This window comes from Stigmatopora argus, chromosome 9 (genome assembly GCF_051989625.1).
Source record: "Stigmatopora argus isolate UIUO_Sarg chromosome 9, RoL_Sarg_1.0, whole genome shotgun sequence".
NCBI classification, from domain to species: domain Eukaryota; kingdom Metazoa; phylum Chordata; class Actinopteri; order Syngnathiformes; family Syngnathidae; genus Stigmatopora; species Stigmatopora argus.
Window position 1 is genome coordinate 16,696,883 of NC_135395.1, and position 20,549 is coordinate 16,717,431.

The 20,549-nt window shown below is 37.5% G+C and overlaps 1 protein-coding gene across 5 annotated transcripts in view; it reads left to right on the plus strand.

Annotated features, from left to right (window-relative positions):
* The window catches only part of LOC144082869 (X-linked interleukin-1 receptor accessory protein-like 2), a 160,346-nt gene that overhangs the window by 133,324 nt on the left and 6,473 nt on the right, over positions 1–20,549 (plus strand). For 3 of the 5 annotated variants that reach the window (XM_077610331.1, XM_077610334.1, XM_077610332.1), the window contains exons 7-12: positions 1,292–1,366; positions 9,836–9,968; positions 11,974–12,119; positions 17,726–17,866; positions 18,331–18,391; positions 19,929–20,041. In XM_077610331.1, coding sequence (XP_077466457.1) covers positions 1,292–1,366; positions 9,836–9,968; positions 11,974–12,119; positions 17,726–17,866; positions 18,331–18,391; positions 19,929–20,041 — 669 coding nt within the window. The remainder of the gene's footprint in view (positions 1–1,291; positions 1,367–9,835; positions 9,969–11,973; positions 12,120–17,725; positions 17,867–18,330; positions 18,392–19,928; positions 20,042–20,549) is intronic. The other 2 variants (XM_077610333.1, XM_077610336.1) reach the window with 1 other exon arrangement.

Consider the following 20,549-nt stretch of genomic DNA (forward strand, 5'->3'; position numbering starts at 1 on the left):
AATTCCATGCAATATAACAAGCTTAAACATAGTTGGTAATTCTGTTATACTTAATGTCAAGGAGCGAGCCCAAGAGAAATATTCATTTCATTTCCAGTGAAAAACATTATATGCCACGGAGCATGAATAATTTACATCATGCTGGGAAGCTTGGTTCTGGATTCTGAACATTGTTTCAAATTTAATTAACACCCTTTGTCTGCTTTTTTATGGTTTCTGTTCCGAGACGTAAAAATTGAAGCATGGAAGCAAGCTCACATGGTCAAACTGAGAGTGGCAACTACAACACAAGATGGTTGGTTGTAGTCTACTTGGAGCATCTGGTGTTGACTTCAATCATGTAAAAGTAACTTTCAGTGCTCTAAAACTGCCAAGCACTAGCATATGTTCATAACTGAGGACTCGCATATACAAGTACTGGCTTTTATGCACAGCAAAGTATTAAAAAAAATGTAATTTTCTAATTTCGCATTGACTGCTGTAGAATCTATGAAGGCAGACTTGTGATTATTGCTCTGTCTGACATTATGCTCTGCACTTCCTGCGTAGAAAAGGTCAGACTTGATTTGACAAGAAAAGTCTATTTGAAATAGAACTCCTCTGAGACATTATTACCCTGGTCTTGTAATTAACTGGGCTGGTCAATAAACACAATTAGGGAGTAAATCACATGTGGGTCCAGAGTTATAAAGAGAAATAAATACAGCATAAGTAAAATCAAATGTGTGTTTAAAACATGAAGTAAACAATTATTGGAACAGATAGGTCGAAAGGCTTCCAATAATTCAAGTAGGATTACTCCATTTTTACCACACCGTGAGCATGGTTGCACCTATGCAATAATTGGCATGTACGACGCAAAATATGATCTCGATTTTGACGTCTAAATGGCATTTTTAATGAAAACTGCAAGCTGTTGTATAAATTACATGTTTTTTTGTGTTTGTGTAAGCCCAAAATTATCTTATTTGCAAACAACTTTACTTAGAACAATAAGCCACAATTTTGCCTATTGTGTGACATGCGACCAAACCAAGTCAATTATTTAGCCAATTATAATCAATATATCTGTGAGTGTTCTCCAGTGTCAAAAACTTCATTGTTTTAGAATAATAAATTGAAGTTAAAAACCAACTGTTGTTATACATTCTGGTTATCCACTGCAGAAATATATGTTTTTATACAATAACACAAAGAATCAATAGGATATTTGAGAATCCCCAGGCTTATTCATGTCGGATTTATGATTTTTTAAAATGCTCACACGCTACTAATCTCTCCTTTCCCGCAGCTCTGCAGACCACCCAGCCACCAAAAGTCCTTTTCCCTCCAGAGAGACAAGATTCAGTGATAGAGATCACACCCGGTAAGTACCAACTCCTTTAGACTTATATTGCATAGCAGTAGTCTTCTTCTGTTGACTTTAACTGGTATCTGCAAAACTTATTTCTTTTTCAACCTTGACCATTCTTAGAACTGATTTCTTGTTTTATTTCTTCTCAAGGTGCCTCTTTTTACCATGTTCCTCAATTAAATTTTTACATGTCATTTGTATTCAAACAAATGGTAAAACGTTTATTACACATTCGTACATGACACAATACAAAAGTGAATACATTTTGCTGTTCCAGTATCTTTACACAATACCAGCAATCTATCAAAAAAAAATCAGTTTGAATGGGTCTAGGAAAAGGTGTAAAACTATTTATCTTATCCCACCCCTTTTTCTTCGACATTTACTAAATTTCACCCTGAAACTCAGCTTTAACCATTTTGTTAGGAGCAATTTAGAGTGTCCAATCAGCCTACAATGCATGCTTTTTTTGGAATGTGGGACGAAAATGGATTACCCAAAGGAAACCCACGCAAGCCCAGGGAGAACATGCAAACACCACAACAGAATTCTTAATTAAATTTATTATTCACCTGAGATTTACATAAATTCAGGAGAACAATTGTTTACGCCCATGTGACATAATGTTTGAAAATAATTTCAATTTTATGATTATACATACAAAGAAAAGTGCTCAATTCCATTCTATTCTTTTTTGGGTTAGGGGTTACGATAAGATTACACAAAATAAAAAGTAATTAAAGGAAAAAGATTTAATGTCTGTAATCATGGTGAAAGACACAGACAGAAAGGGGCTCATTAGGTCTGTTTTGGATGTGCACTGGTTGACTGAGTGCGCATTCACATGCTCACATGCTGGCAAGTCCAGCTGTGCTGCGATATTCGCAACAGTATTAGCACTTTAGGCAGAAAAGTGTTTTGGTTTATGTACTGGTATTGGCCTTTGTCTGTTTCCATTATATCTGAAATCATGTAATTTCAAATAGGCCTTGAGCTCCCTTGTACAATGATTGAACCTTCTATTGGGAACTGCACACAACCTATAGCACTATTTAACACATTTGTGTTGACTGTAAATGCTCACATGATGGTCTGAACCTTGCATACCTGACTCACGCACTATTTGATATATCTTGTTTTAAATTTAAAAGATTTACATGATTAAATACAGATGTGCTCTTGATACATTTTTTCCACACTTTTTTGGATTGGATTGGATAACTTTATTCATCCCGTATTCGGGAAATTTCATTGTGGCAGTAGCAAGAGGGTGATTAGACAGAACAACAAAGCAAAAGCACAAAGTACAAAGCAAATCAAAGTAAATGGGATCATTAAGAATCACCAAATCAAATCATTAAGACAGAAAAGCAGCAAAAATACAAAACGAGCAAGAGTGGACGGAGCTACCGCCACCGGCTGCCACTTGAACGGCGCCATCTTGGTTGTGGTAGCTAAAACGGATATAGACTCAAAAAGATGTTGTAAAGTTGGCTCCATGTAAGTTATTTCTCTATTTTTCTATTCTGTTCCGCCTCCTATATTGGCAGGTTTTCTGCCTTTCATCACTCCTGTGGATAATCAACACAATTCCTTTAACTCATTATCGCTATCTAATGTGGGCTAGAGGCAGATTAAATGCATAATTAAAGATTGATTTAAGATATGAGTACACTGATTCCTTTTTTTAAGAAAATCAATCTATGAATAATGAAAGAAGCTTGAGGTGTTGGAGAGACATACTCCACGCACAATTTATCTGCAGCTTAAAGAGGTCTAACACGGTTTTGTAGTATTTTCAAGTTGTTTCCTCAATTCTCATCATGGATCTGATTACAAAATCACACTCAAGCAAGACTGTAGGGTGGAAACGTTAAAGTGAAAGGAGAGACATATTACCCATCCTTTAAGAAAATATTAAACGACTCTGTACATACTGCATGGGGTGGGCAAACCGGTCCTCGAGGGCCGCTGTGGGTGCAGGTTTTTGTTGCAATCGATCCAGCAAAGACACTTTAACCAATGAGATTTCTGCAGAAAACCAGAAGCACCTGACTGCAATCCCCAGATTGCAATTGTAGGACAACAGATTGGTGAAAAGATGTCATCTTTATGGGTTTAATGAAAACCTGCACCCACTGTGGCCCTTTGTGGAATAGTTTGCCCACCCATGATCTAGAGCACCTGTGTCAAAGTGGCGGCCCGGGGGCCAAATCTGGCCCGCCGCATCATTTTGTGTGGTCCGGGAAAGTAAATCATGAGTGCCGACTTTTAGTCTGTTTTAGGATCAAATTAAAATGAAGAGTATAGATGTATATTAAATTTCCTGATTTTCCCCCTTTTAAATCAATAATTGTAAGTTTTTAATCCATTTTTTAACGTGTTTTTAGTTCAAAAATCATTTTGTAAAATCTAAAAATATATTTTTTTAAAAAGCTAAAATAAACATTGTTTTAGATCTATAAAAAAACTGAATATTCAGGGCTTTTAAGCCAGTTCTTTTAATCCATTTATAAAAAGTCTATCTAAGTTTATCTAAAATAGTCCGGCCCACATGAAATCGAGTTGACGTTAACGCGGCCCGCAAACCAACCCAATTCTGACACCCCTGAGAGCGTAGCCTATCACATGTTGCTTTCAGTGGCAGTTCATATGAACAGTTCAAGCATAATAATAGACTGAAAAATTGATACATCCAATTGGATGTGTCTAGCAAATTTGTCTTTTATCAGGCAACCATTTGTGTACGTTGAATGTGTTAACCCCAATACCTAAGTTTTTTGGTTTGGGTAGGCAATGCAAACACTAAAACACCAAAAAAACATGTCTTAATGGAGTTTGCAGAAGTGGCGTATCGGTATGAATAATTGTTGGTGATAATGGTCTTCGTGACAATATGTAGTATTATGATATTAGTGATATACATATTTTTTTCTCATCAAATATTCATGAGATAAGCTAGGGTAAATTCACACAGCCAACCTAAAAGTCTAGTGGGTAATTTTGGGGGGGATTTTTTTTTTGCTTCCAACTCATATTAATGGTGTTTAGACCAAATTCTTGAAAATTAGAAACCACAGTTTGTCTAATACACATTACATCTGGCAAATGTGCCAGATGCTGGCAGGCAAAGTTTCCATTTCTTTTCATTTTCTATGTGTATGGTGTCAGGAAGGTTGAGAACAGATTATTCTCCTGGCTACACAATAAGCACTTTATTTTTTCGGGGTCACTTAAGCCTATTTCTCAAGTAATGTATGTGGCTGCTCCCTCAGGACAAATTCCTCTCTATCCATTCTATGAAGTATATTGAAGAGGAAAATAACACACATTCACACATAGAGGAGTAAAAGATACCAGTGAGAGTTTGGCTGTAAAAAGCGGGTGAAGATAAGGTGGCGTATTTTCTACCCCCACCCCCAGTCCTGTCTGTCTCGGTCTTACCCCCATAGCATTTATCTCAGTGAGGCTGTCGCCTTCTGTCCCTGTGAGGTGTCTGCTTCTATCGTGCCTTTTCCATCTGTCTGTCTTCCATCTAGTACAACCTCAACAGTTTGACTGTCGTCCTTTCAGCTCATTCTATCTCCACATTCACGCCGTTTAAAGTGGTTATGCACCTTGTCAGCATTCCCTTTAAAACCTCAGATAGAAAACTTGGAGTACTATACCTCAAACTCTTCGATTATTTTTTAAGGCCTACATTAAAGACATTGGATATAATTTTGTTTGCAGTGTAAATAATTTACAAAGAGTTTGATTATCAAACAGTCAATCATTTAGATGGCCACTAATGGATATTAGACCTTGAGATGCATGTCCGTAATACGAAGCAATTTGCAAAATCCAAATTTTTCAATGTAGAAATGACAATGGAAAAACCTGAACATAGAATAAAAAAAACATTCAAATATCACAAAAAAGTTTTTAGGTTTTCCAGTTTTAGTTTATGTATTAACTCATTTACTACCAGGCAGCTGCCAACCCCCCAGAAAATCTTTTTTTTCCCCACTAATGTTTTATTATTTATATATACATATTTTATTTATAACTTCTCCAAACCCAAAACCTTTTGGCAGTCCGTCCTTCCTTAGTAAAATCTAGTGATGGGATTCAATGTTAAGTGAAACCTTTTAAATTGAAGAATTGTGTGTTTGAACTGTGTTTTAAAGCAATGTCTAAAACTTTGCACTTTGCTTTTATGCCATTCTAAATGTCAAATAAAGGAATTCACAGTCTGCATCTTTGCCGAAATCAAAACATACAAATGGACAAAAACACTTAGGAAAGTATAATACATCAAAAGAAACACAATTTGTCTTGGTAGAGCGATAGAAGGGATTTGAAAGACAGAGAGAAGCAAAAGGAAAGATGGGCACAAAAGGCTCTTGGCAAAGAATGAGTCATGTTTCATGACTCTCTCTATCGTTAAAATATGCCATAAAAAAGATTCTGTCAAAATGATTTTTTTTTAACTTTTCTCTTACATTTCCTTTTGGATGTTCGTGCCTGGAAGATGAAAGGGCTAAGAAAGGAATCGAAGTGTAAAATCGGTGTTTATCTTCACCTTAACTGCACTGCTATGCACACAAATTATAGGTATCCCCAAATGTAGTCCACATCTAACACCTAACTATTCTATTAGATCTAGTTCATTCATAACAATTATATTGGATTTTGAATTAAGAAAAAAATCAAACGTAAACTAATACAATAGGTTTCTCCTCAAAGTACTTTTCAGAATATTCTGAACCAAATATATTTCTTTAAAGAGAGCTTGTTGTTTGGCCCTCTGTGATTTCATGGGATTTATATCAGTGTCCAATTATTTCGCTCTTCGCACATTAATTCGCTTCACAAATGGTGACTTTCTCTGCAGGATACTCATTCCGCAGTCAGAATCAGATATTTATTAAGCAGGAATTCCCTTTAAAAATGGATCATAACGTGTGTGTGCATGTGTTTTTTTTTCCTTTTTTTGTCTGCAAAAGTATAATGAATGAATGAGTGTGAGCGAGACAGTGCGAGACATTTGGCTATATGCCATAAAGCACCAACAACACCTAGAGCAACTCGCCGGACATATGTTGCAAATCTGCATGTCAGTGGTTATTAAATCATAAGACTGCACTGTTACAGCCTGCTTGTTCACTTGTTTTCTTCTGTTTTGCTCATCTTTGTGATTGGAACACTAAAAAAATATATATTTTATTATTCAGCCTTTGAGTTAGTGTGAATGAAGGACCAATGGTAAAAGCAGTCTATTTTTTAGCTACATAGTAGTTTACATTTTAGAAAGTTAGAAAATTTTGTACAAATACTAGATTGAGTCAACACTTCATTTGCGATTGGGTCATATTTTAGAAGTTAACGCTGTTTTTAAAATCCATTTGGCAACGGCTGTAGAGTGCAGTCTATAATGAACAGGAAAATCAGAGATTTTAATGCAGCCATAGCCCAAAAAATATGTAAGGATAGCCAAATAAATGCAATTTGTTTAGTTGCCGTTGCATCAAAAAACTTAGAATTTCTGTGTCACAATTTTGTCAATTAATTAACCCTTGTAGCTCAGTGTGAATACTAAACATTCTCTGATCTCTGTTGGCAGATGACAGCATAGTGTGCCTTGTATTTGTTTATCAAAGCAGAGATTTGCAAAAATCTGCTTTTATATTGGAAGACGGAATTAAACATTTATGTACACATTTTCTGAGAGAAAAGAAGATCATGTGTTGCCTTCAACAATAGCATCGTGTTGTAAGTCAAGTTTTGGACAAACCAATTAATCTGCAGTTTTTTTAGAGGAAAGTAAACACAATTATTAATGGCTTTTAATGGCTTGTGAAGGATGAGGTTTGTTTTATTTTCCCCTGGGGTACCATGTGTTCATAGCTGTGAGATAAATCCTCACACCTTAACCAAGATAACATTTGTGCTCTTTGAAAATGTCATGTTCCCAACAACAAAACTGTTCCTAAGTAAAATGCATATTGTGTTCCATTGTAAGATGATAATAGCAGCAGGGTATCATACTGTACTTAAAAATATCGTTTTACAGCGGAAAAACACACTGGAAAGTTGAGTGAAAGGGAGCTCTGGCTTCTCTTTAACTGTCAGTTTAGATTTTACAAAGCCCTTATGACTGGTCATTTAATTAACCTTGTCAAGCATATCGCCACTAATCTCCTTTCTAATTTCATCTGTTAATTTAAAACACTTCTTAACGAGGACAGTCCCCGAGCCAATCAAATGTCTAGAATAGGTATATTAGAGCAAGGAACTTTTTTTTAATTAGACCTGTCAGGAAATTGCCAAATATGGTCAAAGACTGAGATTTGATTGTCTTTCCTTAGAGGGCTATTAGGAATCAGCTCGGCTTTTGATTATTTGTGTTCCTCAGACTAAAAAGGCAGGATGTCTAAAGCAACTGATAAAGTCAATGACAGATGGTGTGATAGAATGATGTGAGTAGAATAGTGAAATCTCATTTTCCTTCTTTGTGGCAGTTTCATTTCCTGTGAGAAAGAAATGTTTTAATATTTTGAGAAATGATTCTTAACGACATATTTATTAACTCCTATCACACCAACAATACACTACTGTCAGATATTATTGCTATCTAAACTGACTTCTTACAGCTCGATGAGGGCCCACATAGATGAAGTACGCAAAACGTAGATTTCTTTATATTTTATAAATGGTTGGAGGTAAACATAAAATATAAATACCTTACATAACATATAACAATAACCAACTAAACACATTTCCAAGTATTTCTAATTACTAATGCCATAGGTGAACACCACAGTGGTTTTAATTAAAATCTTTTGATATCAGCTGCTGTCCTATCACTGAGTATTAGAAAGTACTTCCCTTGTCAAGTTCAAACCTTAAAATGAGCCAAAAAATCCAAGTGAGAAACAGAAAGAGCGTAAATAGAACAAAAGCAACTAGAAATGCACGCAGAAAAACAGCACAGTTACTCATTACATAAATAGGGCAAACATAAACAGGGAAAAAAAGATGTTGGAAAATCTTCAAAAAGGATTACCACTGACAATTGTGGAAGCTGCAATTGGCTAAAAATGATGCGATTTTGGAAGGTGTCACTGCCATGTACACATAAAGGATTTAATACTGAAGCATTTGAGGATACGAGAATGAGAAAGGATTTAACATTAACTCATTTGTTGGAGGCAGGATGGGAATGGATGAAATGGGAACATGTCGTCACATCCTCCCACTGATCCAAAGACCCAAAGCTCAGCTTTTACCAAAACAAATATGCACATTTTTCAAACCACCAAACACATGAGACAGGGATTGAATGTTTTAGATTGAAAGGGTATGTGTTGTTTCATATCAGTCTGTTTTTTTTTTTCCTTTTGCCTTACATGACATGAACAGAATCTAGCCTGGACATTAGAGTCAAACTACACTTTTGAATTGGTTGCTGCTTAGCCACGATCACATGACAGCCAAAAAGCAACATTAGTTGACGATGTTCATGTCCATGTTTTGGCAATTAGGGAAGCAAAAATGGAGCAAGTCCAGAAGAAGCAAAGCCGATTTATTGTGTCAGAGACATGAACATATAAATGTTTTATGGTTTTATAAACATATTTACACAATGACTACATTACTGTTACATTAAATGGATTTTCCAAAAAACGTGATTATTCCAAAGAAATATGTGAATTTCAATGCACATTGCTTCAGTTCTCAAGCTCTGTCATAAAATGAATCAGTGAGCAAAGAGGAGTTGTTTTGTCTGTCAGATTTTGAAAGATCGAGTTTATGTTCTACCGCTATCCGCTAACATCGATGACCTTGCTATCAACTTGACAGGATGGATCGTAAAGTCGATTGTGATACACTGATACGCTCTACGGGGGCATTAGTTTATTGCATGGATGTCGCCCATACTGGAGATGTTGGCCGCAGTGAACACTTGTAAAACTGAATATAAAAGTTGTGATTTTAACTTGACCTTGCTGGAGTTGTCTATTGTTATTATTATTGGAAAGGCTTGGTCAATTCATTTTGTTGCGTACTAATGGCATTTTGGATGAGTGACTGACCACAAATTGACCGGTGACTGGTCCATGTTGGACCCCATCTCTTGCCCAAAGTCAGATGGAATAGTGTTCATCTTACTCAGAGCCCTAATGAGCACAAATGCAATGGAAAACGGGGCTCCTTACACTTTGTCATAAATGACCCAGCCTTCACATCATTGTACACGGCTTTATCTGCTATGCCTTATGTATCTCTGCCATAAGCCAAAATGCACAATTAATATTTCTCATCGAACTCTATTTATTAAAGAAAAGTAAATAGAAATTCTACAAGTATTTTTTTATTAAGATAATCAAAACATAAGTTGGCTTGTGTGGAGTTTGCATGTTCTTCAATAAATTGCCACATTTTTGTACAGTTTTGTCTGTATACTCTGCATCATGAAAGCCGTGTTGTATGTTTCAGGCATGCCTCTAAGTCTGGACTGCAAGGCATTTTTTGGATACAGTGGAGAAAACAGGAGGCCCATAATCTACTGGATGAAAGGAGAGAAGTTTGTTGAAGAACTTGCTGGACATATTAAAGAAAGTGATGTTAGGTAATTGAAATCATCTTACATTGTGGTGAACTCATTGTACTGGTGGCAATTCAGTTTTTTCTTGTGGAATTAAGAGCTCATTTCCCTTGTGAAACGTGCTGTCGTGTACAAATTGATTGATCCCCGCCACTTATGACTGTCGACATTTTTGTGCTTTTTCCATAATGCTCCATCATGCTGCCAAAACACCCAATTCCTTAAAAGGCACGTTAGTTTTATACTCTATAACCCAGGATTAAACCCAGGTCCTTGTAGTATTTGATAATGGGCTAACCACTAAGCCATTGATTAGCCTGAGAAAGTGTTCTCAGGATAGTAGTGAACAAAAGAGGGTGTATTTAAATTTGAAACTAATCATACCCTGTGGTATTTAATTAACCTGTGCCTGATGAGTTCTCCATCTCATGATTCAGTCCTCTGGCTACAAGATCCAATCATTTACTGTTCCAAATCCGACATGCTACATTAGAGTGAGACTCCTGATCTGATGTTTAGGGGATGCATATACATTACACAATTTGTTTAGGCATGTTGCTAACAGGATTTGTTGACCTCAAGCATGATTACAACAAAGCTTGACAACACCCAATTTAGGCAAGTTTTGATCTGTTGAATGTTGTTATATTTTTTTTATATAATTGTTATATAAACATATTTTATTAAGTACAACAAGATATATTAATTTTGCGTTTTGGCTTATGGCAGAGATAGGCATTCTAAAACTCAGCCACCCTGCTGCAAATTTAAATGAGTTTATCACTAGATTATGATGAGTAGACATAATCAATTTGAATTGGTACAATGGCATGAATCAATATTCTTTTTTATACAAGCCCTCACTTGAAAAAGATTGGCTGTGTAGTGCTGTCAAAGACAGCCAATGAGTTTAAAAAGAACACTTTTCTTTAAATAAGCCCAAAAATCACAGTGACAATGAAATTAAAATGATGCTATAATTTGTCTTTCCTCCTTGTATATTTAAATACCACTAATTGACAGTATTTGTAATGCAAAACCTTATTCAAATTCTCCAATTTTGATTTCACTTCCATTCATATGACAGCAGACAAAAAACACAAATGCTTGAAGTGAAAAAAAAATTAGGTTCATCATTTTATATCTACATAGAGAATAGAATAGACTGCGATTAGCTGGTCAGCAATTCAGGGTGTCCCCCACCTGATGCCCGCATTTAGCTGGGATAGATAGGCTCCAGCGGCCCTTGTGAGGATAAGGGGTACAGAAAATGAATGATAAGAATAGAATCATTTTCTCCTATTTAGTGCATATATCAAGATTGCATTTCCAACATTCACTTCAAATGCAGTATCCTGCTACCAGCTAGGAGACTGCAGGTACCAAAATCCACTTTGCAAGCCTAATGTTTCTGCACTTTCCAGCCTTTAATGTTTCTATTGTTTTCAGCCATTAGGCTTGGCTGTCATAGTACAGGACTTTGGACCAAAAGTGCTGTTTCAGCAAGCACCACCAATGTGCCTTTCAGTAGTAATAGCTCATTGCGACCCTAAATCAGGTTCCAAAAGAAGGGGTCAACCCCCGATCAAGTTCAGGCTGCCTCCTGCCATCCGCCTCCTTGCAGGCTTATGTGGTATCTGACCTTACCGTAAGGACAGAAGCTTTTTGCACCTGCTGCACTGTTTTCTACAAATGCCTCATACTCCATCTGTCCTACTTTTTAATGCACTCTACTCTGCTGCACTTAACTACGTTTCTCTATGCATCATTTACTCCTTTCTATGTTCTTAACATATTCCACTTCTTTTGTCCTGGCTGTAGCCTATTTGTGAACTTTAAATACGTCTCCTTAAAATGTTGTTCGAGCAATTTTCGGAACACGGGTCTCTAAGAGTGTATTTTCTCAGTTCTTGTAATCTTTGTCTATTTTTTTTTACTCCTGTTCTCTTTTGTTCAAAAATTATGAAAGGTTTCCGACGAAAAAAAAACACTGATGACATGTAATTTTACGTTTTGTTTGATTATCCAGGGTTTTAAGGGAGCATTTGGGGGAAAAGGAAGTGCAACTGTCCTTAACTTTTGACGCTCTCGAGGAGACCGACCTGGCTAATTACACCTGCTATGTGGAGAACCACATAGGGCGGCGCCGTGGGAGTGTGTTACTACAGAAGAAAGGTACAAATGTTGCCTCATGTTGTTCCTCTAATGCCTGACTTTTAAAAATGTCTACCTTGATTCTAATGTAGGAGTTAAGTAAACTGGTTTCATGACTTTTTAGGTATTTTGGAAAGCTATCAAATGGTGGTGGTGTTGAAATTAGGGTGTTTTTTAATCTTATTTTAGCAACGGTTGTCCAAGATCCCCCTCCTTTAACATTGTATCTTTTGCCCTTAGTCAAACTATTTGTTTTGGTGCTTCTGTCTTGCCATTGACACTCACTAAAGCATCTCCACTTAAATGATCACCACCCACTCGAGCATCACCAAGTCATTACCGAAATGAAATAGGTTTATAATTACTCAATATATATATTGCCAATATTTATTTCCACTTACAGCTCCACTGTTTTTTCTATTTCCCCACACATCATCTTTGACTAGAGTAAGCTTACCAATAGGTGATCCCTGGGCCTTTTTCTGCATCAGACAAACTGTGTTTTTATACTATATGACAGCCTTGGTGAAAATATACAACCAATGTATCGTTACTATTTGCATTCTTGATATCACTATTATTATAAGAATTAACCCTTAATACGGCAAGTAATTAGTTTGGCAGTTTAAAATTAATTTAAAAAAAAGACCTGCCATCCACATACAATTGCGAGTCATTTAGCCCTTGCATTTTGTTTAATGTGTCCTCTACCTCCTGCCATGACCAGGGAGTATAAGAGAAGAAAAACATAATCTCACTAATGCCACATTTAAGATTTAACTGAAATATGAATGAGTTCCCAGTGTAAAACATTTAATAGATGCCTTGTGGAGTCTGTGGCCACAAGCCAGAAAAAGAGAGACAAAAAGAGATGAAGGATCGTGACACAGCGTAGGGGAGGGGGTACTCTCTGTTACCTCGGGTTCATTTGATAACAGGGCTGAAAAACCTTGTGCAATTGGATATAAATGTGCAGGGACATGAGCTTGGGCATGAGGAAAAAGAACACGATAGAAATAGCAAAAGAGACTGAAGACTATGAACAAAAAAACAAGCTCAAGGTATACTTTCGATGTACACAGGGACAAAAATGAAAAAAAAATGAATGAGTGAAAACTGAGGCACTGAACTTGAACTTAAACCAGATCCTTATGTCTTTTGCCGTGGGTGTCAAATCTATCTTAAAATACTTACCTCTCACACTGGGTACTGGCACGCACATATAAACATCCACAAGCAATATTATAATGATACACTCTTGCAGTGAGGGTCAACAAGGTCGGTCATCGTTTAACACAGTAATAACAGTGATAAAGAGGAATGTGTTTATTTGTGTGTGTTTGAAAGCAAGGAAGGAGCAACAGTTACGCAAACAACATCAAAACCTAGAATCTTCATGCCGATCTTCATGTTTAGTACTATTCCGAAAATAGTACTAAAAATAACAATAAAACAGGAAAAGCTGTATTGACATTTAATGTTGGTGTCCAATATAATGCATGCAAATTATTAATAGAGAAACTCTCTCAAAATTTGTAGAGGTTTCTTGACATATATAACCTATTTATACAAGAATACAATTTCAAGACATCGGGAAGATCTTTCAGGTTTTCTGTATCATTTCAGTCGGAGCACTATGACCAAGGGCAGGCATTAGTGGGTGCTGGCCATCCGGGACACAGCCTAAATATAACCTCCCCATCCCCACTTTGCAGCCTATTAAATTAAGGGCCCATTGACACTCAGTGCACCAGGATCCTGTTCACATTCGTCCATCGTCCACATCCGCCACCGATTGTGACAACTGGAACTCTCAGGTGTTCTGTCATTCAAAGTTTGAAACAGTGACGCAGAATGATCTAATTTACCCAACTGCCACGAAAAATCTTTAAATAAATCTGTTGGAAGGGCCATCTTTACATTGGAGTGTACAGCTTGAGAACACCTACATGCTCCAGTTTGTTTCTGTGACGTTCAGGCTACATGGTGTTGAAAGCACTCAGGAAATTAAAGAACATGATCCTGACAATGCAACAACGCTCTTCAGGTGAAAGAGAGCTCAGTGGAGTAAGATGACAGCATGATCTACTCCAATGCCAGGCTGGTAGACGAACTGCAGCGGGTCCATCTGGACCTGTCGCCGACCATGCCTTTGTCCTTCGCAGCTCTGTTCTCACCTGGTTAGTAGAGAGGAACAGATTGTTGTAGCGGGAGTGGGGGCTTGAGGGGAGACATCATTTCCTGGGTGGTGGCAGAGCTGCCTGTGTGATCAGACCAATTGAAGGAAAGGTTCAGATCATTCACCCACATTTGCCGCACCATTGTGTCCAGTCATCTGTGGCCGGAGATGGTCGTCGATCAACTGCAGTGGAGGCACCGTATTTCTCCTGCAGGTGGCTACCAAAATGCCCCATCTGATTTTCCTCTTCAGCTCATTCTGCACAGTGCTCAGCTTTTCCATCTTGACACTTCACGAAAGGTCATCTTATGTCAGTGAAAGAGCTTTTATGATCTTAACAATTCCAAGCATTTCTGCCCGTAGTGTGGGCTGATTTTCTTTCAGGGTTCAGTAGCCATGCTAAGTAGCAATCTTTCTGTTTCTTTTGCCTTCTGGTGCGACGCCGTAGCGAGGTCATGTCAGAGCTCCAGAACACAACACGACAGCCGAAACAAAGCACATGTTATGCTAAGTAAGCACACATTATCAAAGCTTGATTTCACACACTATGTGTGATTGAATTATGAGTGCGCCCAAGCTCCAGTCACCCAGTTGTTAAATTGATGAATGCATCCATGTTTTATGTAATCCGCACGCAGAGATAGGGTTTGTAGTTATGTTACTAGAAGGAGGAATAAAAGGAGGTTAGAAAAAGAGAGTGGTAGAACAGAGGAGCAACCTGGGATGTTTGATTACTTAATTTTGTTCATTATAAAATATATCAATAATAAATTTCTGATTCTATTAATCCAAGTATTGGTTTTTGTCGCCTTTGGATTTTGTTATTTAACCCCGGGACTGACGTATTTTGTCGGATTTTTCATGCCTTTTTATTTCAAAGAAAGACTAAATTAAAATGCTAAACTGTAAAATGCCCTTTTCTCAGGACAACATAACCTACTAAATTAAAATGTTAAACTCTAAAATGCCCTTTTCTTAGGACAACATAACCTACATGTCCACTTTTTTTTTACTCTGACAAGTTATATCAACAATTTCTCATCTCATCTCATTTTCTAAACCGCTTTATCCTCATTAGGGTCGCGGGGATATCAACAATTTGTTTGGCAACATTTTTAAGATTTCCTCCTACGTTCCAAAAACATGCGTGGTAGGCTGATTGGACACTCTAAATTTCCCTTAGTTATGAGTGTGAATGGTTGTTTGTCTCCTTGTGCCCTGCGATTGGCTGGCCACCAATTCAGGGTGTCCCCTGCCTCTGGCCCGGAGACAGCTGGGATTGGCTCCAGCATCCCCCGCAACACTTGTTAGAATAAGCGGTTCAGAAAATGAATGAAAGAAATAATTTATTTGTGAAGGAAAATTGTGCAACAGTTTGATGTAGAAGATCAACAAAAAGGGAGAAGTACTCTCTCGTGGAAATGAAAGGTGGAGGAAGGATGAGAGGCTGATAGAGTAATCTGATTTTAAGTAACCTTCTTGCAAATTTCGTTTGCAATTAGTGAAACCTCAAAGTTCCACCACTACTCCCATCTCCTCTGTCACTCTCCTAATGTGTGCAAAACTGCCAATTCAGAATGGAAGTCAGCTATCACAGGATTGGAGAGACGTCTACTGGTGAAAGTTGGTAACACGACATTATTTAAAGCAATCTAAGAGTAATATTTTCATGCATAAACTGAACGCTTATTAAATGCAAAATATGACTGAAATGCATACCTCACAACGTTGAGAGGACAAGCGTAATACCTTTGACATTGTTCTTTTGAAACTAAAGTATAGGCACCCCTAACCGTCAACTTTTAAGTTTGTCTTTACTTGCAGTTTTTTTTCCCCAGTAAGCTTTTAGTGGTTTAACAAATGATGATACTTTAATTGTGCATTTATAGTTCTATCATTCATCCTATTTTGTGTGTCATGAAGGATATTTTTGTACTGTTTGAAAAAAATGTTCTCTCATTTTGATTAATCCGTGATAGAAGTCAAAACTTGTTGTCTAAAATCTTGGCTTTGTATCATGTGCTGAAAAACCTTTATATGTATTAGCTATTTAACTTCAGTAATGGAGATGTCCTTCGAGGAACCATGCTGGGATCAATTCCAGGGTCACAGGCAGGAGGTCGGAGCAGGGTAGAAAATAAAAGGAACAAAATCATTATTGAAAAAGAACCTCTTTTGGACTATTCAACTGCTGTGACTACTAATGAAAATTACTTTTAGTGACAGACTTTTGGATTTAAAAAAATCTACTCATTTAAACTCAGACAAAATTAATCCCTAATGCCTTGTCTGTAGTACTGAAATGTATTTTGTTGTTGTTTTTAACATTGTGTAACCTCGAGCTTAGACACTGAATACATATATATTTCTCTTCTCTGGAGTATGAAATGAAATGTGTGAAAAGTTGTGCAGAGATATGGAACATCCGCAAATCCCCAAGTACCTATCGAGTTTTAAAGTGGCCGGCATCGTTGTTTGTGTGCTATGCGGGAGATTTGTTTGTGTGGAGGGAAGAGCAAGACAGTAATAGATCACATTTACAATCATATCTTTCAGCAACTGAGTGCTACCAATCTACCATCCATCCATTCTACTCCTGGAATCATAACACTGTCATTCAAACCCATTCTTCTAGGACATTTTATGGGCTTTGTACTGTAGTTTTGCAGTATGTCATTTTGAAATGGTCAGTCCCACATTGTAAACACAACTTTTTGTGTATTGTGCACAATTTTTGTCATTTTTACTATTATTATCTGATTATTTTAAGGATCTTTATGTAAATATTGTGAAAATTTTTATCAAATTGGTCAATTTAAGAATGCGTTCTGGATGAAATTGACTTTAAATGTTCTAACGGCAATGGGTGGATGAAGAGGTTATGTTACGTCATTGGCATAATAAATTCAGTTGTTGGATCAAATCTTTTGGGGTGAATAACAAAATAATTAGTCCCACGACGCACCAAATGATCTTCACAAAGCAGTGAGTTTGATTTGCTTGTTTCACTTCTAACTTCAATTATGTAATGAACAAAGCAATAATAAAATCATCTCACCATTCATATAATTTATTTCAATGTGAACTTATTGATTTGTCACTTACTACCTGATCTAGCTGTCCACAGTCGAGGGCAAAGGAGACAATTATTAATCAATAATTTAAATCAACATGATTTTTTTTGTCATCCCACCAATTTAACATCTGATTCAGTTTAAATTTTTTGTTCAAGGGTGGGGCTTTTTTATTATCATGAATTCTGTAAAAATCTCTGGTATGAAATGACTATAATATAATTTACTTTGTTTCTGCAAAAATAGGTGCTTCCGGAAGTTAGAGGTTCTGTGTTCTGGTGTTAAATCTGAGAAATGATCTGATTTTTTTTTTTCTTTCCCACTGATATGAAGTTTTATTTTCTTTTTCTCTCTCTTCCTGTCTGTGCTTGTAGATATGTATCGTCTAGAGTTGGCTGGTGGTCTGGGAGTGATATTACTGCTGCTAGGAGTCTTAACAGCACTTTATAAATGTTACAACTTGGAAATTATGCTGTGCTACAGGAGACATTTCGGCAGTGATGAAACTGAAGATGGTGAGTTTTCTTTTGTCTCTGTTATGGCACAGCTGCTGTTAGAATCTGTGAAGTTATGCTGTAAACTTTCCAGAGTCATTCATGCAGCTTGGATTTTAACCCTACTGTACTAATAGAGTCACCGTGGCTGACCACCAGCTTGCCACTTCTTCCAAAATGCTGCAATCTGTAACGATAGACCAAATCAACATGAATCAATTAAAAACAACCCTTCTTTTTAATGAAGCCTGAATCCAAATGTTCCAAACAAATTACTTCAGAGGATTAAACATATATATTTTACATTGGCATAGAGAACATTTAACAACAAAACCAATATATTTCTTGTATAATAGTACTATATATATTATGGTACAATGTCTCTCTGGGTTTGAATAACTGCTGTAATTTACTAAAGTATGTCAATAATAGTGTTTCAATGAATGTTTATTGTGTGATATGTAACCTTTTTTATGTCTTATCAGATAATAAGGAGTATGATGCCTATCTATCTTACACGAAAGTGGATTTGGACTCTCTGGGCAGGTAAGGACATTTTATATTCAATAATATCCTATGCAGTGCAGTACTTAATGCAGTAATATCTGCTTCACCGGTTAAGTGTGGCATTAGTTAATTTACTGTACTAAAAAGATAACATGGGTGGCCCAGTGGATGAATGGTTAGCGCGTCGGCCTCACTGTGGGGGACCTTGGTTCGAATCCAGGTCGGTCCATCTGTGTGGCCTCTGGCCTGAAGTCAGCTGGGATAGGCTCCAGTGACCCTAGTGAGGATCAAGGTGTTCAGAAAATGAGATGAGATGAGGAAAAATATGCCATATTTCAAATGTAGAAACTTTTGACTGTTCTTTTATTAGATTTTCCATGCATTTGGCTTTTTAATCTTCTTCCGTAACGCGCATCCTCGTAAGGCTTGCAGGGGATGCCGGAGCCTATCCCTGCTGCTGACTTCTGGCGAAAGGCAGACTACACCCTAAACTGGTCCCCAGTCAGCCGTAGGGAGCATTCTTTTTTAATCTCTAGATTAAATATGTTCCTGTAGACACAGGCATTATAGTAAATATTGATTGGTTGGTTAGCAGTATGTCAGCGAACATGAGTCAGGGTTTGACATGGAGCGATGAGGAAGCGGAATGCCTTCTTGATATTTGCACGTAAAATAGACGTTGCATCAATACCCTTTGATTTGTCAAATCTCTCGTAAACACTTGTAGTTGGATGAACCATATTAATATGATTACGAGTGTTTCAACCCCCATGATTGTTTATTTCTGTATTTTACAGTGTTACCCCATCTAGCCTGTTTTGTTTGATGATTTAATGATGTTTGCACATGCGTGGGTTTATTGTCAAATCCTGGGTCGCTTGCAAAAAATTGCAATCTGAAAAGGAATCGCTCCAACACAACAAGTCTAGACCAAAGAAAGTCACCTATGGACGTTCCTGTGGCGAATTCCGTGACCGGACGTTTGGTCGACCGGACGTTTGTTCGACCGGACGTTTGGTCGACCGGACGTTTGGTCGACCGGACGTTTGGTCGAACGGACGTTTGGTCGAACGGACGTTTGGTCGACCGGACGTTTGGTCGAACGGACGTTTGGTCGACCGGACGTTTGGTCGAACGGACGTTTGGTCGACCGGACGTTTGGTCGACCGGACGTTTGGTTGACCGGACGTTTGGTCGACCGGAGAGTTTACTGTTGATATTTTGATATTAGATATTTAGATATTAAACTCACTCTCTCTCATGATTATAATTTTGAGAGCTGGTTTCAACCGTAACAACCCGGCGACCAAACGTCCGTTCTACCAAACGTCCGTTCTACCAAACGTCCGTTCTACCAAACGTCTGTTCTACCAAACGTCCGGTCGACCAAACGTCCGGTCGACCAAACGTCCGGGGACCAAACGTCCGGGGACCAAACGTCTTTCGACAAAACGTCCGAGTACCGGCGAATTCGCCCTTAAAGTCCCAAATTGGATTTCCAGTAAAGTCCTTGCAGATTTTCCAATATGTACAGGATTTGCCATCAGAGTTTCATGAAACATCTTCTTCTTCGCAGTAGAAGTAGCAGCGATGAGGAAACTCTTGCTTTGGAGATCTTACCTGACGTCTTGGAGAAACACTATGGATACAAACTGTTTCTGCCAGACAGAGATCTCATTCCGAGTAGTAGTAAGTATCCATCAACTCTCATCTGCTGATTCTTTCTCTCTCGTGTTTGCATATATTCGTGTAAGTCAGGTATAAGTATCCCTCTCTGACACGAAAACTCTGTCTAAAGCATTAAACTTTACTATGTTCAAATATATAAAACATGTAGGACTCACCACAGTGACACTGTATCTACTGTATGTGCTTGTACCTATTGTCACAACTAGTCATATGTCATGTAAACCATAACATCATTATTCTTACTTTCCCAAACAACTACCCAACACCTACACAAACACACACACACACCATTTGTCATAATTCTGGGGTTATGTGTCACTCTCGGACCAATTCAAGTGGGAAATACAACGGTTATTGCTCTATCTGTCAATGGACTGACCTCATTTTCACAAACACATTACAGATACATGGGATTTGGGTGCCATGGTCTTTTAAGGACTCTAAAGCATTTTGACTCAAAATGGTTTTTCTCCTCTTTGCAGTAGGGATTATGATTCTTGCACTCATG